Source organism: Cherax quadricarinatus, chromosome 66 (assembly GCF_038502225.1).
Source record: "Cherax quadricarinatus isolate ZL_2023a chromosome 66, ASM3850222v1, whole genome shotgun sequence".
Lineage (NCBI taxonomy): Eukaryota > Metazoa > Arthropoda > Malacostraca > Decapoda > Parastacidae > Cherax > Cherax quadricarinatus.
Window position 1 is genome coordinate 11956172 of NC_091357.1, and position 24704 is coordinate 11980875.

General features: G+C 44.7%; 1 protein-coding gene across 4 annotated transcripts in view; it reads left to right on the forward strand.

Moving 5' to 3' along the window:
- Nucleotides 1-24704, forward strand: part of LOC128704138 (uncharacterized) — a 448075-nt gene that overhangs the window by 31227 nt on the left and 392144 nt on the right. For all 4 annotated transcript variants that reach the window (XR_011393848.1, XR_011393847.1, XM_070099084.1 and 1 more), the window contains exon 2: nt 9537-10232. Coding sequence is in view for 2 of the 4 variants with exons in the window: in XM_070099084.1 (XP_069955185.1) it covers nt 9537-10232 (696 nt within the window). In the remaining 2 variants the exon portion in view is untranslated. The remainder of the gene's footprint in view (nt 1-9536; nt 10233-24704) is intronic.

The following is a 24704-nucleotide window of genomic DNA, read 5'->3' on the forward strand; positions in this document are numbered from 1 at the left end:
CGGAGGATTGGTAACCTAGCATAACACGGAGGATTGGTAACCCAACATAACACGGAGGATTGGTAACCCAGCATAACACGGCTGATTGGTAACCTAGCATAACCCGGAGGATTGATAACCCAGCATAACACGGAGGATTGGTAACCCAGCATAAAACGGAGGATTGGTAACCTAACATAACACGGAGGATTGGTAACCTAGCATAACACGGAGGATTGGTAACCCAGCATAAAACGGAGGATTGGTAACCTAACATAACACGGAGGATTGGTAACCTAACATAACACGGAGGATTGGTAACCCAACATAACACGGAGGTGTTAGTATGTGCCTACCTTCCTGCTTCTGTTTTTTCCTGCTTCCTTCTGCTTGGTTGTAGTTCCGTTTCATGTGGTTTTGTGGTGTTTTTTTTTCGTTAAGTGTTTGTGTTGTGTGGCCACACACCAGCGGATGGTAGAAACATGTTGGTGCCTCTAACACACACACACACACACACACACACACACACAAGGGTGTTTATTCAGCGTAATGTACACGTTTCTGTTGATCACTCTCGATACGTGTTTTGGATGAATTCACCCGAGCCGGGTTCAGTTAAAGCGAACATGCAAGGTAAGTTTATGGTTGATGTGTGGCCACTGCAACAGTGAAAGTTGAGTGTGTGTGTGCAATAAGCATCACAAGATAGTGTGTACGTCTAGTTTTTGTACCCAGGGAAAGTTGCAACGAAAGTCTGATAAAAGCAAGTATGTGTGTGTGTGTGTGTGTGTGTGTGTGTGTGTGTGGGTGTGGACACAGGTAAAGTGTGAGCTGATTCAGGGCAAAGGCCTTAGGTCCAAGACTAGGCTCTCAGCCTCAGCTCTCAGACGTAGTTCACGGCCCCAGCTTCATGTTAAAAGTGTGCTGAACTCTTACAGGTGACCACTGTAAAAGACGTGTGAAACAGATTCCTATGTAAAAATCCAAACTATTTTGATAAGTAATATTCTTTGTAAATACGAAGGAAAAACGTGAAAACCGAACCACTCTGGCTGTGACCCAACAGTTAGGGTGTAAACTCAAGACAGTTTATGTAAACCAATAGGAAACCCCGAGGATCGTGTTACCTATACATCACCCGAGGATCGTGTTACCTATACATCACCCGAGGATCGTGTTACCTATACATCACCCGAGGATTGTGTTACCTATACATCACCCGAGGATCGTGTTACCTATACATCACCCGAGGATCGTGTTACCTATACATCACCCGAGGATCGTGTTACCTATACATCACCCGAGGATTGTGTTACCTATACATCACCCGAGGATCGCGTTACCTATACATCACCCGAGGATCGTGTTACCTATACATCACCCGAGGATCGCGTTACCTATACATCACCCGAGGATCGCGTTACCTATACATCACCCGAGGATCGCGTTACCTATACATCACCCGAGGATCGCGTTACCTATACATCACCCGAGGATCGCGTTACCTATACATCACCCGAGGATCGCGTTACCTATACATCACCCGAGGATCGTGTTACCTATACATCACCCGAGGATCGCGTTACCTATACATCACCCGAGGATCGCGTTACCTATACATCACCCGAGGATCGTGTTACCTATACATCACCCGAGGATCGTGTTACCTATACATCACCCGAGGATCGTGTTACCTATACATCACCCGAGGATCGTGTTACCTATACATCACCCGAGGATCGCGTTACCTATACATCACCCGAGGATCGCGTTACCTATACATCACCCGAGGATTGTGTTACCTATACATCACCCGAGGATCGTGTTACCTATACATCACCCGAGGATCGTGTTACCTATACATCACCCGAGGATCGCGTTACCTATACATCACCAGAGGATCGCGTTACCTATACATCACCCGAGGATCGCGTTACCTATACATCACCCGAGGATCGCGTTACCTATACATCACCCGAGGATCGCGTTACCTATACATCACCCGAGGATCGCGTTACCTATACATCACCCGAGGATCGCGTTACCTATACATCACCCGAGGATCGCGTTACCTATACATCACCCGAGGATCGCGTTACCTATACATCACCCGAGGATTGTGTTATCTATACATCACCCGAGGATCGCGTTACCTATACATCACCCGAGGATCGCGTTACCTATACATCACCCGAGGATCGCGTTACCTATACATCACCCGAGGATTGTGTTACCTATACATCACCCGAGGATCGCGTTACCTATACATCACCCGAGGATCGTGTTACCTATACATCACCCGAGGATCGTGTTACCTATACATCACCCGAGGATCGCGTTACCTATACATCACCCGAGGATCGTGTTACCTATACATCACCCGAGGATCGCGTTACCTATACATCACCCGAGGATTGTGTTACCTATACATCACCCGAGGATCGCGTTACCTATACATCACCCGAGGATTGTGTTACCTATACATCACCCGAGGATCGTGTTACCTATACATCACCCGAGGATCGTGTTACCTATACATCACCCGAGGATCGCGTTACCTATACATCACCCGAGGATCGTGTTACCTATACATCACCCGAGGATCGCGTTACCTATACATCACCCGAGGATCGCGTTACCTATACATCACCCGAGGATCGTGTTACCTATACATCACCCGAGGATCGTGTTACCTATACATCACCCGAGGATCGCGTTACCTATACATCACCCGAGGATCGCGTTACCTATACATCACCCGAGGATCGCGTTACCTATACATCACCCGAGGATCGTGTTACCTATACATCACCCGAGATCGATCACCCGAGGATCGCGTTACCTATACATCACCCGAGGATCGCGTTACCTATACATCACCCGAGGATCGTGTTACCTATACATCACCCGAGGATCGTGTTACCTATACATCACCCGAGGATCGTGTTACCTATACATCACCCGAGGATCGCGTTACCTATACATCACCCGAGGATCGCGTTACCTATACATCACCCGAGGATCGTGTTACCTATACATCACCCGAGGATCGCGTTACCTATACATCACCCGAGGATCGCGTTACCTATACATCACCCGAGGATCGCGTTACCTATACATCACCCGAGGATCGTGTTACTTATACATCATCAGAGTGCCTTAGAATTATGAATATGGCCAACGTGATCTAGAAAGATTAATTGCTCGTAGATTCAGAGCAAATCCCCAAGAGTTTTTAAATAGGTTTAAAGCATTAAAATCCATTTCGGAGTATGGCTTCTGATAGAGCACAAATAAGAGTAATAACAGTAAAGATGCGACCTGTTTTGTCAGTGACACTGTCAACTCGGTCTTCACATCCGACAATGATGCCAACTTGGCTAGATCACATAACTTTGCTGGAAGTGAAGCCAACGTAACTAAGACCTCTTTACGGCAATTAAATGTGACCAACTATCCGTTAGTAAGGTCGTTACCACAACAGCATTAAAATACCTGGAACAGCTTATCATTAACAAATGCACATCGCTCAACGGAATGCTAATCTGAATACTAAAATAATCTGGATAACTAATTTTATAGAGGTTACGGATATACTCAACAGATCTACTGAGAAAGACAAAGTATAACGTGACTGTTAACTAGCTAGGGTCATACTAGTCTTTAAATGGAAGGTATATCATGCTCTCTCAGTAGATTATATCTAATGGCTATAATCATAACCATAATTTATAAAGGGGTGACCGATAAGCCAGTGAAAAGTCTCAGTCAGATGACCAAAAGCTCCAACTGCGAGTCATGATGTGGCTAAGATCCGCGTCAGGAAACACCTGTCCTGTTTCAGGACGATTATTATTATATTCAAAAAAGAAGAAGCCCTAAACCTACAAGAGTCATACAGCGTATTTTATGATAAACCTAACCTAACCTAACCTAACCTAACCTAACCTAACCCGCCCTCTCAGTTATAACCTTATTAGCGTGACGTCAGTTGTGAGTACACTAATAGAAGTGGTTATATGGGACAGTATCGTTAACCTTTATCCAACAATCACTAATAGAAGTGGTTATTTGGGACAGTATCGTTAACCTTTATCCAACAATCACTAATAGAAGTGGTTATTTGGGACAGTATCGTTAACCTTTATCCAACAATCAGCATAGAATCTTAAATTGCAAAAGAAAAACTACCTAACATAGTTTAAAGTTTTTCTGCTGCTTTGCAAAACCTGGCAAACAGAATTCTCGTAGGAGTACTGCACCTCGACTTTCAGGTGTTTAGCCAAGTACCGCGTTGAAGATTACCGAAGTACCGCGTTGAAGATTACTTGGTAAACTGAAGGTTCACGTCATAGACTGTCTTCCAGAACTGGTTGAGTGATTGGCTCACTGACAGGAAATACCGAGTAAGTTCAAATAGTGAACTGAGTGGAGAAACGTGATGAGTGTGGTCCCTGAAACATGATGAGTGTGGTCCCTGAAACATGATGAGTGTGGTCCCTCAAACATGAGGAGTGTGGTCCCTCAAACATGATGAGTGTGGTCCCTCAAACATGATGAGTGTGGTCCCTCAAACATGATGAGTGTGGTCCCTCAAACATGAGGAGTGTGGTCCCTGAAACATGATGAGTGTGGTCCCTCAAACATGATGAGTGTGGTCCCTCAAACATGATGAGTGTGGTCCCTCAGAGTTATGGGTAACCAGAATAGTGTCCCTACGGATGCTGTGGGATCTAAATCAGCACAAGTTTTCAAGAGTCAGCTGAACGTACCCTGTGTAAGCGTAGGGTTCTACTAGACAAGGTTCTCTCCATGCATTAAGCGGAGAATGAACCTTACATCAAACCTGCCTACCACAGCTCACAGAAACATAGTAACATCAGCAGCATATACAAGCTTGGCAAACATAATGGCAGCCTTCGGGATTAGAAACGGGGAACTCCTCAAGACCTTCTTCTGTGTATGTATACCGTTAAGTCCTCGGTGCAGTTTTAGGTTAAAGAAGAAAAAGGCACAATACCGTGATTGGAACAATACATTTAATAACTCGCACATAGGAGAGAGAAACTTACCACGACGTTACGATCCCGACTTAGACTTTCTAAATAGTTTAGGTCGGAACGAAACGTTGTCATAAGCTTCTCTCTCCCTTCTGTGGGTTATTTGTGTAGTTTTAGGTTAACATACTGCTGCTTACAGGGCTCCAGCGAGCACTGTAAACGATACTACGAAGTTCTGTATAAGGTTCAACCAGCCCTGGGAAGGATTCTGGGTTCACTGGAAGTCACCAGTGTTTCATGACGTTGCAGAAGACGCTCCACTACTCACGTTTGTGTTGACTTGAAAGACGTGACTCTGACGGCCATGTTGACCAAGCATGCAGAGAAAAACAATTTATTAAAACGACGTGCAGCTGTAAGAAGAGCTATTTTCAAGACATGAAAAGTCTCTACCCAGAACAAAGACATCAGAGTAAAGGCTTTGTTCTAATTTATGGCATACATTACCGAGACATTGATGAATAAGATATATGCGCCAGTGTTTCATATGTCTTATTCAAAAAAGGCTTCTTGGGCATGCTTGTGTATTTGTCAACGTTTGTATTGCATCTCCTGCCCCGGAGTTTCTCTTCTGAGTTTCATCTTGCACTTCAGATTGCTTGTGTATTTGTCAACGTTTGTGTTGCATCTCCTGCCCCGGAATTTCTCTTCTGAGTTTCATCTTGCACTTCAGATTGCTTGTGTATTTGGCAACGTTTGTGTTGCATCACCTGTCCCGGAGTTTCTCTTCTGAGTTTCATCTTGCACTTCAGATTGCTTGTGTACATGTCAACGTTTGTGTTGCATCACCTGTCCCGGAGTTTCTCTTCTGAGTTTCATCTTGCACTTCAGAGTGCTTGTGTACATGTCAACGTTTGTGTTGCATCACCTGACTGATCGTGAACTGACTTGTGCGTTTCCATATTTGTTAATGAAATCAACAAGCTTTGTTATCCTTCTCTGTAGCCTGTAGACTTATAATTAAGAGAGCGAGAGAGAGAGAGAGAGAGAGAGAGAGAGAGAGAGAGAGCACCACTGAGAGACAGGGACAATAACCCTTGCTCCACACCCTCTCTCTTTCTCTCTCTGCCGGTGCAGGAAAAAACCATGAGTGTGTTGAGTTGTGTGGCTACCCACCCCAGCCCTCCACCTGTCTTTGTCTCTCTCTCTCTCTCTCTCTCTCTCTCTCTCTCTCTCTCTCTCTCTCTCTCTCTCTCTCTCTCTCTCTCTTTCTCTCTATTTATCTTTCGTTCTGTCCGTATATTTATCAGTGTCTCCCTTTCTGTATTTCTATTCCTACTTTATCTGGCCTTATCTGTGAGTAAATTACCATCATACAAAGTACTACGTGTGATTGAAAACTATCTAATGTTACTCCAGCTGTCAGACACACACCAACTGACAGTCATGACCTGTAAGTTGAACACCGAGAGTAAACTATGGTAACCACTTTCAGCTTAATTAAAGACGGTATCTTTTTACCCCAAAACCGATACGCTTTTCACGATTAAAAAAAATGCTGTCTTAACTAACTAGAGTTTTTCAGGTGAATTTACAAAAACTGGGACAACGAAAGTCATCCAGAGAGGCAGTGGATCTCTGCTAGCAGAAGGTCTTTGAGAAGGTACCACACAGGATGTATACCCTGAATTATATAACTGGAGATCATAGCGTTCGTGGTGTACGATACAGGAAAGTTGATGACTATGACACATGTGTAACTCCTAGGTATCTTTATTGGTGAAGCGTTTCGCCTGCACAGCACGTTTCTTCAGTCGAATGTACAGGCGACTATAGTTTGAGGTGATCAGTCCCTCAGCCTTGATAGACGGTAGGCGATCTCTACAAGATTTTGTAGGCTCATAATTGAAGTGACACATCTCTACAAGGTTGTGAAGACTTATCCTTGAAGTGATACGTCTTTACAAGAGTGTTAGACCTATCCTTGAAGTTGTGTAGATCTATCCTTGAAGTTGTGTAGACCTATCCTTGAAGTTGTGTAGATCTATCCTTGAAGTTGTGTAGACCTATCCTTGAAGTTGTGTAGATCTAGGCTTGAAGTTGTGTAGACCTATCCTTGAAGTTGTGTAGATCTATCCTTGAAGTTGTGTAGACCTATCCTTGAAGTTGTGTAGACCTATCCTTGAAGTTGTGTAGATCTAGGCTTGAAGTTGTGTAGACCTATCCTTGAAGTTGTGTAGACCTATCCTTGAAGTTGTGTAGACCTATCCTTGAAGTTGTGTAGATCTAGGCTTGAAGTTGTGTAGACCTATCCTTGAAGTTGTGTAGACCTATCCTTGAAGTTGTGTAGATCTAGGCTTGAAGTTGTGTAGACCTATCCTTGAAGTTGTGTAGACCTATCCTTGAAGTTGTGTAGACCTATCCTTGAAGTTGTGTAGATCTAGGCTTGAAGTTGTGTAGACCTATCCTTGAAGTTGTGTAGACCTATCCTTGAAGTTGTGTAGATCTAGGCTTGAAGTTGTGTAGATCTATCCTTGAAGTTGTGTAGACCTATCCTTGAAGTTGTGTAGACCTATCCTTGAAGTTGTGTAGATCTAGGCTTGAAGTTGTGTAGACCTATCCTTGAAGTTGTGTAGACCTATCCTTGAAGTTGTGTAGACCTATCCTTGAAGTTGTGTAGATCTAGGCTTGAAGTTGTGTAGACCTATCCTTGAAGTTGTGTAGACCTATCCTTGAAGTTGTGTAGATCTAGGCTTGAAGTTGTGTAGACCTATCCTTGAAGTTGTGTAGACCTATCCTTGAAGTTGTGTAGACCTATCCTTGAAGTTGTGTAGACCTATCCTTGAAGTTGTGTAGATCTATGCCTGAAGTTGTGTAGACCTATCCTTGAAGTTGTGTAGACCTATCCTTGAAGTTGTGTAGACCTATCCTTGAAGTTGTGTAGATCTAGGCTTGAAGTTGTGTAGACCTATCCTTGAAGTTGTGTAGACCTATCCTTGAAGTTGTGTAGACCTATCCTTGAAGTTGTGTATACCTATCCTTGAAGTTGTGTAGATCTATGCCTGAAGTTGTGTAGACCTATCCTTGAAGTTGTGTAGACCTATCCTTGAAGTTGTGTAGACCTATCCTTGAAGTTGTGTAGATCTATGCCTGAAGTTGTGTAGACCTATCCTTGAAGTTGTGTAGACCTATCCTTGAAGTTGTGTAGACCTATGCTTGAAGTGCCACATCTCTACAAGGTTGTAAAGACCTATAATCTCGCTATATGCACGAGCGACCTCGCAGTAACACCTCCGGCTTCATCTGTACAACGTGATTTACCAAGAGGAACGTTAAACCCCCTTGTTAACGTTTTAATACCCTCCCCCATATACCATCTCTCTGCCCTCCTTCACCTGTTTTCTCCCTCCTTCCCTATTACCTCTAGCTTCCAGGTGAGAGAGGACAGGGTCGTTCTTGCCCTGCCCTCTTGTCTATGTTTTGTCTCCAACACAGGGTTCCTAAAAATATATATATCTAATTCATGTTGTCTAACCCATGCCTGTGGCCACAGACGCCTGCGGACCACTTCGCAAGTGACTATCCCAGTAAAAAAATACAAAATATGATTGTTGCTTAACTACAGAACGGGTGGGATTTGAACTCACGACAAGTGTGTCGTAAAACACTAGGCCAGCGAGCGCGTAAATCACTCGCCATGGGTTCAGGCCCCACCAGTTCTGTGGTTTGTTTGCAGTCGTGTTATGATTTCGTGAGTCCTGTTGTCTACATTGTCCCATGAAAGTTGAAAATGTAGACTTCTGCTTGATCTATTAAAATTTTTAACTTCACTCGTTGTTTATTTGAAAACATGGAACTGTTTATATAAGAAACGGACAGTGGATAGTCAGAAGAGAACTGGGACCATTTTTTAGGATTTTCATGTGATTTAGTGTGTGTTTGGTGGAGGGGGGCGGTCAACAATCTAATTAACACCCACTTTGGAAAAAGAAAACTCAAACTTTTAAAAGTCTCTATATTTCGACGACACATCAAGGCCCTCTTCAGTCTACTCACACTTAAATTGAGGCCGAGAAAAGTACAAATATCTCTTAAGTTTAAATTTTCCAAAGTGGGTTTTGGTTGGATTTTCGCAGTGTGCCACTAGACTGATTATTGTGTTTCAAGATGTAAAGTGTGCATCAAAATTTCGTAATAAACGAATGTAAGAGTCTAAATGGGGTAACGGGGTTTCGAAACCGCGGTACAGCGACCCTGGAGATTACTAGTCGTGAGGCACAAGATCTAGTGAGTGTAGGGTAGCGAAGCCTGAGGTTCGTTCCTCGTAACCCCATTTGGAAGGTGTAGTGTGCTTTAGAAAGACACGTATGCAAACGCTGGGATATATTTATTAGAAAACATTTCGGTCCTGAGACCTTGAGAAGTGATCAAGGTCTCAGGACCGAAACGTTTCGAATAAATATACCCTAGTGTTTATTTACGCGACTTTCTAAAGCAGTTTGTCGGTATGTATTACCAAGGTGTAGTGTGTACTGACCGTGTTTGGGGGTGTTACAGTGTCAACAAGGAGAGCAAGTACGCTTCGCTGCTTCGTTCCAGCAAGAAGAACAAGGAGAACGAGGCGAGGGACACTGTCATTAACTACCGCACCCTGGACCGCCTCCATCACCGCGTCTCCGACCGCTTCATCGACCCGCGGGCCGACCCCAGGCTCCTAGGGGATCCCCGCTTCGACCCCAGGCTAGTGGACCCCAGGGTGATGGATCCCAGGCTGTTAAACCCCAGGGTGATGGATCTCAGGGTTCTGGGTCTCCCGGACCCGAGGTTGGACGCCAGGCTGATGGAACTGGACCAGGAGGTGGAGGAGGGTGTGGAGACCGTCAGTGAACCGCACTTCGAACCTGATTTCAGGCCAGAGTTCACGAGGCCCCGAATGGAACCAGAGTTCAAACCGCGAATTGAACCGGATCTCAAACTCCGAATGGAACCGGATCTCAAACTCCGAATGGAGCCGGAAGTGAAGCCTCGGCACGAAGTAGACCTGAAGCCTCAAACTGAGGCCCGACCGGAGCCTAACTCGCGCGAGCTGCGGCCGCCGCCGCCTCCGCGAGAGTCGAGCCGGGAACGCGAGGTGGACTTGCGCGAACGCCTCGAACGCATGGAGGCTCGCCTGGCCCGTCGCGAACCCGACGGTCGCGAGCGCTACGTGGAACGCTACGTGGAGCAGCTCGCCCGCGAGAAGGAGCACAACAGGTTAGTGTCAAGGCTCCTTATACATACTTTTCTTCAGGCACGTTCCGCTAGGAATGCTCCTTGAAGATACTTTCCTATAGGGACGTTCTTTAATAGACGTTCCTTTAGGGAGGCTACTTTAAAGACGTTCCTTTAGGGAGGCTACTTTAAAGACGTTCCTTTAGGGAGGCTACTTTAAAGACGTTCCTTTAGGGAGGCTACTTTAAAGACGTTCCTTTAGGGAGGCTACTTTAAAGACGTTCCTTTAGGAAGGCTACTTTAAAGACGTTCCTTTAGAAAGGCTACTTTAAAGACGTTCCTTTAGGAAGGCTACTTTAAAGACGTTCCTTTAGGAAGACTACTTTAAAGACGTTCCTTTAGGAAGGCTACTTTAAAGACGTTCCTTTAGGAAGGCTACTTTAAAGACGTTCCTTTAGGAAGGCTACTTTAAAGATGTTCCTTTAGGGAGGCTACTTTAAAGACGTTCCTTTAGGGAGGCTACTTTAAAGACGTTCCTTTAGGAAGGCTACTTTAAAGACGTTCCTTTAGGAAGGCTACTTTAAAGATGTTCCTTTAGGAAGGCTACTTTAAAGACGTTCCTTTAGGAAGGCTACTTTAAAGACGTTCCTTTAGGAAGGCTACTTTAAAGACGTTCCTTTAGGAAGGCTACTTTAAAGACGTTCCTTTAGGAAGGCTACTTTAAAGATGTTCCTTTAGGGAGGCTACTTTAAAGACGTTCCTTTAGGGAGGCTACTTTAAAGACGTTCCTTTAGGAAGGCTACTTTAAAGACGTTCCTTTAGGAAGGCTACTTTAAAGATGTTCCTTTAGGAAGGCTACTTTAAAGACGTTCCTTTAGGAAGGCTACTTTAAAGACGTTCCTTTAGGAAGGCTACTTTAAAGACGTTCCTTTAGGAAGGCTACTTTAAAGACGTTCCTTTAGGAAGGCTACTTTAAAGATGTTCCTTTAGGGAGGCTACTTTAAAGACGTTCCTTTAGGGAGGCTACTTTAAAGACGTTCCTTTAGGGAGGCTACTTTAAAGACGTTCCTTTAGGAAGGCTACTTTAAAGACGTTCCTTTAGAAAGGCTACTTTAAAGACGTTCCTTTAGGAAGGCTACTTTAAAGACGTTCCTTTAGGAAGACTACTTTAAAGACGTTCCTTTAGGAAGGCTACTTTAAAGACGTTCCTTTAGGAAGGCTACTTTAAAGACGTTCCTTTAGGAAGGCTACTTTAAAGATGTTCCTTTAGGGAGGCTACTTTAAAGACGTTCCTTTAGGGAGGCTACTTTAAAGACGTTCCTTTAGGAAGGCTACTTTAAAGACGTTCCTTTAGGAAGGCTACTTTAAAGATGTTCCTTTAGGAAGGCTACTTTAAAGACGTTCCTTTAGGAAGGCTACTTTAAAGACGTTCCTTTAGGAAGGCTACTTTAAAGACGTTCCTTTAGGAAGGCTACTTTAAAGACGTTCCTTTAGGAAGGCTACTTTAAAGATGTTCCTTTAGGGAGGCTACTTTAAAGACGTTCCTTTAGGGAGGCTACTTTAAAGACGTTCCTTTAGGAAGGCTACTTTAAAGACGTTCCTTTAGGAAGGCTACTTTAAAGATGTTCCTTTAGGAAGGCTACTTTAAAGACGTTCCTTTAGGAAGGCTACTTTAAAGACGTTCCTTTAGGAAGGCTACTTTAAAGACGTTCCTTTAGGAAGGCTACTTTAAAGACGTTCCTTTAGGAAGGCTACTTTAAAGATGTTCCTTTAGGGAGGCTACTTTAAAGACGTTCCTTTAGGGAGGCTACTTTAAAGACGTTCCTTTAGGAAGGCTACTTTAAAGACGTTCCTTTAGGAAGGCTACTTTAAAGACGTTCCTTTAGGAAGGCTACTTTAAAGACGTTCCTTTAGGAAGGCTACTTTAAAGACGTTCCTTTAGGAAGGCTACTTTAAAGATGTTCCTTTAGGAAGGCTACTTTAAAGACGTTCCTTTAGGAAGGCTACTTTAAAGATGTTCCTTTAGGGAGGCTACTTTAAAGACGTTCCTTTAGGGAGGCTACTTTAAAGACGTTCCTTTAGGAAGGCTACTTTAAAGACGTTCCTTTAGGAAGGCTACTTTAAAGACGTTCCTTTAGGAAGGCTACTTTAAAGACGTTCCTTTAGGAAGGCTACTTTAAAGACGTTCCTTTAGGAAGGCTACTTTAAAGACGTTCCTTTAGGGAGGTTCCTTTAAAAAAGGTTTTTAGAAAGGCTTCATTTAGGTTTATTTCAGGATCCTCACACATACTGGTTGAGCTTCAGGTCAACACAGGTAACTTAATATATCTTCAGGTTTACTTAGGTAAATACTGACTGTAACCTCCCGGGTTAAATTTTCGTTAAGTTTCAGGTCACCACAGGTAAGTGCTTGATGACTTCCAGGTAAGTGCTAGATGATCTCCAGGTCAACACAGGTAAGTGCTAGATGACCTCCAGGTCAACACAGGTAAGTGCTAGATGACCTCCAGGTCACCAAAAGTGCTAGATGACCTCCAGGTCAACACAGGTAAGTGCTAGATGATCTCCAGGTCAACACAGGTAAGTGCTAGATGACCTCCAGGTCACCAAAAGTGCTAGATGACCTCCAGGTCAACACAGGTAAGTGTTAGGTTCTCATAACTTCAAAGACAGCTAAAGGAAGATAATTTAAGTTGTGCTTTGGTCAACATCTTTCTGAGACTCGTGTAACAAATATTGTTAGTTTTTGCCCCTTCTCTAGGGCTTTCTTCTTGTGTGGGGCTGTAAACCCTGAAGGCCAAACTGGCATCCAATCACCTCTGATTACCTTCCTCGGTTTCAGAGTGGGAACAAAAGCTGGCTATGTTGTCCCTGCCACATCCATCACACGATGGAGTTCTTAATTCATGTGATGGTACCTCGCTGAGCTGGGAGACCTTGGTAGGTGGATGAGGATATCGTTAAGTAGTCCACTGTGTTCAGTAGCTACGACACCCAGTAGTCCACTGTGTTCAGTAGCTACGACACCCAGTAGTCCACTGTGTTCAGTAGCTACGACAGTCAGTAGTCTGCTGTGTTCAGTAGCTACGACACACAGTAGTCTACTGTGTTCAGTAGCTACGACAGCCAGTAGTCTACTGTGTTCAGTGGCTACGACAGCCAGTAGTCCACTGTGTTCAGTAGCTACGACACCCAGTAGTCCACTGTGTTCAGTAGCTACGACAGTCAGTAGTCTGCTGTGTTCAGTAGCTACGACACCCAGTAGTCCACTGTGTTCAGTAGCTACGACACCCAGTAGTCCACTGTGTTCAGTAGCTACGACAGTCAGTAGTCTGCTGTGTTCAGTAGCTACGACACCCAGTAGTCCACTGTGTTCAGTAGCTACGACACCCAGTAGTCCACTGTGTTCAGTAGCTACGACAGTCAGTAGTCTGCTGTGTTCAGTAGCTACGACACACAGTAGTCTACTGTGTTCAGTAGCTACGACAGCCAGTAGTCTACTGTGTTCAGTGGCTACGACAGCCAGTAGTCCACTGTGTTCAGTAGCTACGACACCCAATAGTCCACTGTGTTCAGTAGCTACGACAGTCAGTAGTCTGCTGTGTTCAGTAGCTACGACACACAGTAGTCTACTGTGTTCAGTAGCTACGACAGCCAGTAGTCTACTGTGTTCAGTGGCTACGACAGCCAGTAGTCCACTGTGTTCAGTAGCTACGACACCCAGTAGTCTACTGTGTTCAGTAGCTACGACACCCAGTAGTCTACTGTGTTCAGTAGCTACGACACCCAGTAGTCTACTGTGTTCAGTAGCTACGACAGCCAGTAGTCTACTGTGTTCAGTAGCTACGACACCCAGTAGTCTACTGTGTTCAGTGGCTATGACAGCCAGTAGTCTACTGTGTTCAGTAGCTACGACACCCAGTAGTCTACTGTGTTCAGCAGCTACGATAACCAGTAGTCTACTGTGTTCAGTAGCTACGACAGCCAGTAGTCTACTGTGTTCAGTAGCTACGACACCCAGTAGTCTGTGTTCAGTAGCTACGACACCCAGTAGTCTGCTGTGTTCAGTAGCTACGACACCCAGTAGTCTACTGTGTTCAGTAGCTACGTCACCCAGTAGTCTACTGTGTTCAGTAGCTACGACACCCAGTAGTCTACTGTGTTCAGTAGCTACGACACCCAGTAGTCTACTGTGTTCAGTAGCTACGACAGCCAGTAATCCACTGTGTTCTGTGGCTACGACAGCCAGTAGTCTACTGTGTTCAGTGGCTACGACAGCCAGTAGTCTACTGTGTTCAGTAGCTACGATAACCAGTAATCCAGTGTGTTCTGTGGCTACGACAGCCAGTAGTCTACTGTGTTCTGTGGCTACGACAGCCAGTAGTCTACTGTGTTCAGTAGCTACGATAACCAGTAATCCAGTGTGTTCTGTGGCTACGACAGCCAGTAGTCTACTGTGTTCAGTGGCTACGACAGCCAGTAGTCTACTGTGTTCTGTGGCTACGACAGCCAGTAGTCTTCTGTGTTCAGTGGCTACGACAGCCAGTAGTCTACTGTTTTCTGTGGCTACGACAGCCAGTAGTCTACTGTGTTCAGTAGTTACGATAACCAGTAATCCAGTGTGTTCTGTGGCTACGACAGCCAGTAGTCTACTGTGTTCAGTGGCTACGACAGCCAGTAGTCTACTGTGTTCAGTAGCTACTATAACCAGTAATCCAGTGTGTTCTGTGGCTACGACACCCAGTAGTCTACTGTGTTCTGTAGCTACGACACCCAGTAGTCCAGTGTGTTCTGTGAGCTGTAGGGCCCTTGCGGGTTTAACGCTTCCCGCATCGAGGAAGAGGAGACCTGGGATTGAGAGAGCTGGGACCTAAGGGGAGCTAGGACCTAAGGAGAGCTAGGACCTAAGGAGAGCTAGGACCTAAGAGCTAGGACCTAAAGAGAACTAGGACCTAGTTAGAGCTGGGACCTAGAGCCGAGAACGAGGAAGAGTTAAAATTGAAAGCTAGGACCAGAGGAGAGGTTAAGAATAAGGGGAGAGAGGAGACAGGTTAATTACGTAGATATATATAAAAAACGGGAAGTGATTCCTCGTAATGTGGCAGTTAATCTCAAGGTTATTAAATACCCCAAGGTTGATCGTGTGTTTTATGTGCATATTTGTGTGTGTGTACTCAACTATTTGTGCTTGCAGGGGTTGAGTCACAGCTCGTGGCTCCGCCTATTCGCTAGTCGCTACCGGGTGCATTCTCTCCCTGCTCCAAAAGTCTTACCGTACCTTTTCTTTAAGCTATGTATGGATCCTGCCTCCACTACTGTGTGTGTACTTACCTGTTTGTAGTTGCAGGGGTTGAGTCACAGGTCCTGGCCCCGCCTCTTCGCTAGTTGCTACTAGGTTCATTCTCTCCCTGCTCCAAGAGTCATATAGAACCTTTTTTAAAGCTATGTATGGGTCGTGCCTGTACTTCACTCTTCAGATTGTGCGTGGAGATTTCTGACGACGTAGTCATGGAGTCATTGTTGAGTTATACCGGTGCATACTTGTGTATGTACATACACTTGTGTATGTACATACACTTGTGTATGTACATACATTTGTGTATGTACATACACTTGTGTATGTACATACACTTGTGTATGTACATACACTTGGGTATGTACATACACTTAGGTATGTACATACACTTGTGTATGTACATACACTTGTGTATGTACATACACTTAGGTATGTACATACACTTGTGTATGTACATACACTTGTGTATGTACATACACTTGTGTATGTACATACACTTGTGTATGTACATACACTTGTGTATGTACATACACTTGTGTATGTACATACACTTGTGTATGTACATACACTTGTGTATGTACATACACTTGTGTATGTACATACACTTGTGTATGTACATACACTTATGTACATACACTTGTCTTAGGGTAATGAAGGCTGAAGATTACTTGTTAATGGAAGACTGTAACTCACAGTAAGATAACAGAGCATCTTGACGTTTATGTCTTCATGAGTGTCTTCCCTCTCATACCTGAGTGTCTTCATGAGTGTCTTCCCTCTCATACCTGAGTGTATGTCTTCATGAGTGTCTTCCCTCTCATACCTGAGTGTATGTCTTCATGAGTGTCTTCCCTCTCATACCTGAGTGTCTTCATGAGAGTCTTCCCTCTCATACCTGAGTGTATGTCTTCATGAGTGTCTTCCCTCTCATACCTGAGTGTATGTCTTCATGAGTGTCTTCCCCCTCATGCCTGAGTGTATGTCTTCATGAGTGTCTTCCCTCTCATGCCTGAGTGTATGTCTTCATGAGTGTCTTCCCTCTCATACCTGAGTGTATGTCTTCATGAGAGTCTTCCCTCTCATGCCTGAGTGTATGTCTTCATGAGTGTCTTCCCTCTCATACCTGAGTGTATGTCTTCATGAGTGTCTTCCCTCTCATGCCTGAGTGTATGTCTTCATGAGTGTCTTCCCTCTCATACCTGAGTGTATGTCTTCATGAGTGTCTTCCCTCTCATACCTGAGTGTATGTCTTCATGAGTGTCTCCCCTCTCATGCCTGAGTGTATGTCTTCATGAGTGTCTTCCCTCTCATGCCTGAGTGTGTGTCTTCATGAGTGTCTTCCCTCTCATGCCTGAGTGTATGTCTTCATGAGTGTCTTCCCTCTCATACCTGAGTGTATGTCTTCATGAGTGTCTTCCCTCTCATACCTGAGTGTATGTCTTCATGAGTGTCTTCCCTCTCATGCCTGAGTGTATGTCTTCATGAGAGTCTTCCCTCTCATGCCTGAGTGTATGTCTTCATGAGTGTCTTCCCTCTCATACCTGAGTGTATGTCTTCATGAGTGTCTTCCCTCTCATACCTGAGTGTATGTCTTCATGAGTGTCTTCCCTCTCATACCTGAGTGTATGTCTTCATGAGTGTCTTCCCTCTCATACCTGAGTGTATGTCTTCATGAGTGTCTTCCTTCTCATGCCTGAGTGTATGTCTTCATGAGTGTCTTCCCTCTCATACTTGAGTGTATGTCTTCATGAGTGTCTTCCCTCTCATACTTGAGTGTGTGTCTTCATGAGTGTCTTCCCTCTCATGCCTTAGTGTATGTCTTCATGAGTGTCTTCCCTCTCATACCTGAGTGTATGTCTTCATGAGTGTCTTCCCTCTCATACCTGAGTGTATGTCTTCATGAGTGTCTTCCCTCTCATACCTGAGTGTATGTCTTCATGAGTGTCTTCCCTCTCATACCTGAGTGTATGTCTTCATGAGTGTCTTCCCTCTCATACCTGAGTGTATGTCTTCATGAGAGTGTCTTCCCTCTCATGCCTGAGTGTATGTCTTCATGAGTGTCTTCCCTCTCATACCTGAGTGTATGTCTTCATGAGTGTCTTCCCTATCATACCTGAGTGTATGTCTTCATGAGAGTGTCTTCCCTCTCATACCTGAGTGTATGTCTTCATGAGTGTCTTCCCTCTCATACCTGAGTGTATGTCTTCATGAGTGTCTTCCCTCTCATACCTGAGTGTATGTCTTCATGAGTGTCTTCCCTCTCATGCCTGAGTGTATGTCTTCATGAGTGTCTTCCCTCTCATACCTGAGTGTATGTCTTCATGAGTGTCTTCCCTCTCATACCTGAGTGTATGTCTTCATGAGAGTGTCTTCCCTCTCATTCCTGAGTGTATGTCTTCATGAGTGTCTTCCCTCTCATACCTGAGTGTATGTCTTCATGAGAGTCTTCCCTCTCATACCTGAGTGTATGTCTTCATGAGTGTCTTCCCTCTCATGCCTGAGTGTATGTCTTCATGAGAGTCTTCCCTCTCATACCTGATTGTATGTCTTCATGAGAGTCTTTCCTCTCATGCCTGAGTGTATGTCTTCATGAGTGTCTTCCCTCTCATACCTGAGTGTATGTCTTCATGAGAGTCTTTCCTCTCATACCTGAGTGTATGTCTTCATGAGTGTCTTCCCTCTCATGCCTGAGTGTATGTCTTCATGAGTGTCTTCCCTCTCATACCTGAGTGTATGTCTTCATGAGTGTCTTCCCTCTCATGCCTGAGTGTATGTCTTCATGAGAGTCTTCCCTCTCATACCTGAGTGTATGTCTTCATGAGAGTCTTTCCTCTCATGCCTGAGTGTATGTCTTCATGAGTGTCTTCCCTCTCATACCTGAGTGTATGTCTTCATGAGAGTCTTTCCTCTCATACCTGAGTGTATGTCTTCATGAGTGTCTTCCCTCTCATGCCTGAGTGTATGTCTTCATGAGTGTCTTCCCTCTCATGCCTGAGTGTATGTCTTCATGAGTGTCTTCCCTCTCATACCTGAGTGTATGTCTTCATGAGTGTCTTCCCTCTCATACCTGAGTGTATGTCTTCATGAGTGTCTTCCCTCTCATACCTGAGTGTATGTCTTCATGAGTGTCTTCCCTCTCATACCTGAGTGTATGTCTTCATGAGTGTCTTCCCTCTCATACCTGAGTGTATGTCTTCATGAGTGTCTTCCCTCTCATGCCTGAGTGTATGTCTTCATGAGAGTCTTCCCTCTCATGCCTGAGTGTATGTCTTCATGAGAGTCTTCCCTCTCATGCCTGAGTGTATGTCTTCAGGAGTGTCTTCCCTCTCATACCTGAGTGTATGTCTTCATGAGAGTCTTCCCTCTCATGCCTGAGTGTATGTCTTCATGAGAGTCTTCCCTCTCATGCCTGAGTGTATGTCTTCATGAGAGTCTTCCCTCTCATGCCTGAGTGTATGTCTTCATGAGAGTCTTCCCTCTCATGCCTGAGTGTATGTCTTCATGAGTGTCTTCCCTCTCATGCCTGAGTGTATGTCTTCATGAGAGTCTTCCCTCTCATGCCTGAGTGTATGTCTTCATGAGTGTCTTCCCTCTCATACCTGAGTGTATGTCTTCATGAGAGTCTTCTTTCTCATGCCTGAGTGTATGTCTTCATGAGTGTCTTCCCTCTCATACCTGAGTGTATGTCTTCATGAGAGTCTTCCCTCTCATGCCTGAGTGTATGTCTTCATGAGAGTCTTCCCTCTCATGCCTGAGTGTATGTCTTCATGAGAGTCTTCCCTCTCATGCCTGAGTGTATGTCTTCATGAGAGTCTTCCCTCTCATGCCTGAGTGTATGTCTTCATGAGAGTCTTCCCTCTCATGCCTGAGTGTATGTCTTCATGAGTGTCTTCCCTCTCATGCCTGAGTGTATGTCTTCATGAGTGTCTTCCCTCTCATGCCTGAGTGTATGTCTTCATGAGTGTCTTCCCTCTCATACCTGAGTGTATGTCTTCATGAGTGTCTTCCCTCTCATGCCTGAGTGTATGTCTTCATGAGAGTGTCTTCCCTCTCATGCCTGAGTGTATGTCTTCATGAGAGTCTTCCCTCTCATACCTGAGTGTATGTCTTCATGAGTGTCTTCCCTCTCATGCCTGAGTGTATGTCTTCATGAGTGTCTTCCCTCTCATACCTGAGTGTATGTCTTCATGAGTGTCTTCCCTCTCATGCCTGAGTGTATGTCTTCATGAGTGTCTTCCCTCTCATACCTGAGTGTATGTCTTCATGAGTGTCTTCCCTCTCATGCCTGAGTGTATGTCTTCATGAGTGTCTTCCCTCTCATACCTGAGTGTATGTCTTCATGAGTGTCTTCCCTCTCATGCCTGAGTGTATGTCTTCATGAGTGTCTTCCCTCTCATACCTGAGTGTATGTCTTCATGAGTGTCTTCCCTCTCATGCCTGAGTGTATGTCTTCATGAGTGTCTTCCCTCTCATGCCTGAGTGTATGTCTTCATGAGTGTCTTCCCTCTCATGCCTGAGTGTATGTCTTCATGAGTGTCTTCCCTCTCATGCCTGAGTGTATGTCTTCATGAGTGTCTTCCCTCTCATACCTGAGTGTATGTCTTCATGAGAGTCTTCCCTCTCATACCTGAGTGTATGTCTTCATGAGTGTCTTCCCTCTCATACCTTAGTGTATGTCTTCATGAGTGTCTTCCCTCTCATACCTGAGTGTATGTCTTCATGAGTGTCTTCCCTCTCATACCTGAGTGTATGTCTTCATGAGTGTCTTCCCTCTCATGCCTGAGTGTATGTCTTCATGAGAGTCTTCCCTCTCATGCCTGAGTGTATGTCTTCATGAGTGTCTTCCCTCTCATGCCTGAGTGTATGTCTTCATGAGAGTCTTCCCTCTCATACCTGAGTGTATGTCTTCATGAGAGTCTTCCCTCTCATACCTGAGTGTATGTCTTCATGAGAGTCTTCCCTCTCATACCTGAGTGTATGTCTTCATGAGAGTCTTCCCTCTCATACCTGAGTGTATGTCTTCATGAGAGTCTTCCCTCTCATACCTGAGTGTATGTCTTCATGAGAGTCTTCCCTCTCATACCTGAGTGTATGTCTTCATGAGAGTCTTCCCTCTCATACCTGAGTGTATGTCTTCATGAGAGTCTTCCCTCTCATGCCTGAGTGTATGTCTTCATGAGTGTCTTCCCTCTCATACCTGAGTGTATGTCTTCATGAGTGTCTTCCCTCTCATACCTGAGTGTATGTCTTCATGAGAGTGTCTTCCCTCTCATACCTGAGTGTATGTCTTCATGAGTGTCTTCCCTCTCATACCTGAGTGTATGTCTTCATGAGAGTCTTCCTTCTCATACCTGAGTGTATGTCTTCATGAGTGTCTTCCCTCTCATGCCTGAGTGTATGTCTTCATGAGAGTGTCTTCCTTCATAGTTGTGTATGTGTGTGTGTATGTGTGTGTGTGTATGTGTGTGTATGTGTGTGTGTGTGTGTGTATGTGTGTGTGTATGTGTGTGTTGGTGTGTGTGTGTATGTGTGTGTGTGTATGTGTGTGTATGTGTGTGTGTATGTGTGTGTGTATGTGTGTGTGTATGTGTGTGTGTATGTGTGTGTTGGTGTGTGTGTGTATGTGTGTGTGTGTATGTGTGTGTGTATGTGTGTGTGTATGTGTGTGTGTATGTGTGTGTGTATGTGTGTGTGTATGTGTGTGTGTATGTGTGTGTTGGTGTGTGTGTGTATGTGTGTGTGTGTATGTGTGTGTGTGTATGTGTGTGTATGTGTGTGTGTATGTGTGTGTGTGTATGTGTGTGTTGGTGTGTAGATAATGGTAGTTCTTGTTGGTTCAGTCAGAGAGGCAGATTGGTGAGAACAATTTAAAATATAATTGACATGTGATTAATGATAATGTCGACCTTGTAGCTGTAAGTTAGAACAATGAAATCTTGAAAAAAATCGCTCGAGGATTTTTTTCTTATTGCTTATTTTTCTATTCTGTCTTATGGAGAGAGTGAAAGAGAGAGTATTATGTCACTGGTTTATTAAACCGACAAGTTGAAGACTGAGTCACTTTTGTAACACTTGGGAATCTTTGTTGCGAAAACGTTTCGCCGTCCAGTGGCTTCTTCAGTCTATTACAGAGAACGGTGGAACGTACGGAGGAATATGAGGTAGTCAGTCCCTGAGCCTGGAGTTGTATTAAGGCCATCAGGTGTTAGGGGCAATTACTGTCAAATAGACTTATTTGCCAGTGTTTATTCTGGTGACTCTCCAACTGCTTGTAGAGGAAATCACAGTGACGTTCATGGTGATATATGCTGATTACTTCCTGGTGACCTTCGGTAACCAGCTCCTCTAGGAAGGTCAAAGGTCAAATTAATTGTGTTTTTCAGTGTCATGTTTTGGTGACACGAATGATAGACGAGCAAGATTGAACGTTTCTTATGTGTCTCGGCTGTGGTGTATAAATATACTCTTTTGGATGACTTATTGTAGACAGCTGGTCCAGTGGCATTGTAGACAGCTGGTCCAGTGGCATTGTAGACAGCTGGTCCAGTGGCATTGTAGACAGCTGGTCCAGTGGCATTGTAGACAGCTGGTCCAGTGGCATTGTAGACAGCTGGTCCAGTGGCATTGTAGACAGCTGGTCCAGTGGCATTGTAGACAGCTGGTCCAGTGGCTTACTCACTGACCTGGAGTTTTACCACTCACTCGCCATGGGTTCTAACCCCACCCGTATCCTGGTATGTTTGCAATTGTCTTATTACGATTTCGTGAGTCGTGCAAGACGTGTCTTGGCTGCTTTTAATTTGTGTTTATGTTGTGTTTTATAATTTTTCTTTAGGTGCGTGTAACCCAGCGTTACCTAATTGTCAGTTTACACGTTAATAAATTGTCACAGTAGAAACACAGTGTTTATTAATTTTTGTACTGGACTCTCACAACTAACTCCATCTCTCTCTCTTCCTCTCCCCCCCTCCCTCTCCTTCTCTCTCTTCCTCTCCCCCTCCCCCTCCCTCTCCCTCTCCCCCTCCCTCTCCCCCTCCCTCTCCCTCTCCCCCTCCCTCTCCCTCTCTTCCTCTCCCCTCTCCCTCACTCTTCCTCCCCCCTCCCCCTCCCCCTCCCTCTCTTCCTCCTTCCTCTCCCTCTCCCTCTCTTTCTCTCCCCCTCCCCCTCCCTCCCTCTCCCTCCCCCTCTCCCCCTCCCTCTCCCTCTCCCTCTCTCTCCCCCTCCCCCCTCCCTCTCTTTCTCTTCCTCTCCCCTCCCCCCCTCTCCTCTCCCCCTCCCCCTCCCCCTCCCCCTCCCTCTTCCTCTCCCTCCCTCTCCCTCTTATATTTTCATTACTTTGCACTTGTCAGTATTAAAATCAAGTATACAGTTTTCTAAGAACTCTTGCAGTTTGTTCCGTCCATCTGGGTCGTCTTCTCCTGCCGTTGTTTTCCTCGTTACTTTACACCTGGGAACCTAACATCACAAGGACGTACACACAGGCGGGTGTAGTAACAACTTGAGCGAAAGGGACACGAGTGTGTTCCATTATGACACTGTTAATGACGTTTCGGTCCTTGGATCTTGATCTCTTCAGTTACGTGTGTGTATGCAGAATGATTAAAGTTCAAGACAGAAACGTCTGTAAACAAGATGCACAAAATGACTGCATTCACGTTTATCTCCCTCATACAGGGATGCATGTTTATCTCCCTCATACAGGGATGCATGTTTATCTCCCTCATACAGGGATGCACGTTTATCTCCCTCATACAGGGATGCATGTTTATCTCCCTCATACAGGGATGCATGTTTATCTCCCTCATACAGGGATGCACGTTTATCTCCCTCATACAGGGATGCACGTTTATCTCCCTCATACAGGGATGCATGTTTATCTCCCTCATACAGGGATGCACGTTTATCTCCCTCATACACGTTTATCTCCCTCATACAGGGGTTTATCTCCCTCATACAGAGATGCATGTTTATCTCCCTCATACAGGGATGCATGTTTATCTCCCTCATACAGGGATGCATGTTTATCTCCCTCATACAGGGATGCATGTTTATCTCCCTCATACAGGGATGCATGTTTATCTCCCTCATACAGGGATGCATGTTTATCTCCCTCATACAGGGATGCATGTTTATCTCCCTCATACAGGGATGCATGTTTATCTCCCTCATACAGGGATGCATGTTTATCTCCCCCAGGGATCATACAGGGATGCATGTTTATCTCCCTCATACAGGGGCATGCAGGGATGTTTATCTCCCTCATACAGGGATGCATGTTTATCTCCCTCATACAGGGATGCATGTTTATCTCCCTCATACAGGGATGCATGTTTATCTCCCTCATACAGGGATGCATGTTTATCTCCCTCATACAGGGATGCGTGTTTATCTCCCTCGTACAGAGATGCTCATAACTAGCCCCGACATACACCCAACCAACTTGATATATCGTTATATAACCCCGACACGCGCTCTTCCCCGGTTGATATATCATCCAGGTTATGTAACTGACAAAAAAATCACATCCTTGTTCTCTACGAGGACAAGGATGGCGTGGCTCCCACGACAAGAATGGCGTGACTCTCCAGGAACACGTCGAGTGGTCTTAGCAGCAGCCAGCCAGACACCTCATTAACACACGCACATAGAGCTGTCAGGAAGGGTCCAGCAGAAACATTTTGACAGTTGACTCACTCCTCACAATGTGTATTATTAAGCAGTGCTACTGTAAGATAGTATACCCAGTATGTGCACAATATACACTGTTAAAATACACCCAGTATCTACACTATATATACACTGGTAAAATACACCCAGTATCTATACTATATACACTGGTAAAATACACACATTGTCTATACTATATGCACTTAAAATACACCCTGTGTCTACACTGTATACATTGGTAAAATACACCCTGTGTCTACACTGTATACATTGGTAAAATACACCCTGTGTCTATACTATACACACACTGGTAAAATACACGTTGTGTCTACACTATATACTCTGGTAAAATACACCCAGTATCTACACTATATACATTAAAATACACCCTGTGTCTACACTATATACATTGGTAAAATACACCCTGTGTCTACACTATATACACTGGTAAAATACACCCTGTGTCTACACTATATACACTGGTAAAATACACCCTGTGTCTACACTATATACACTGGTAAAATACACGTTGTGTCTACACTATATACACC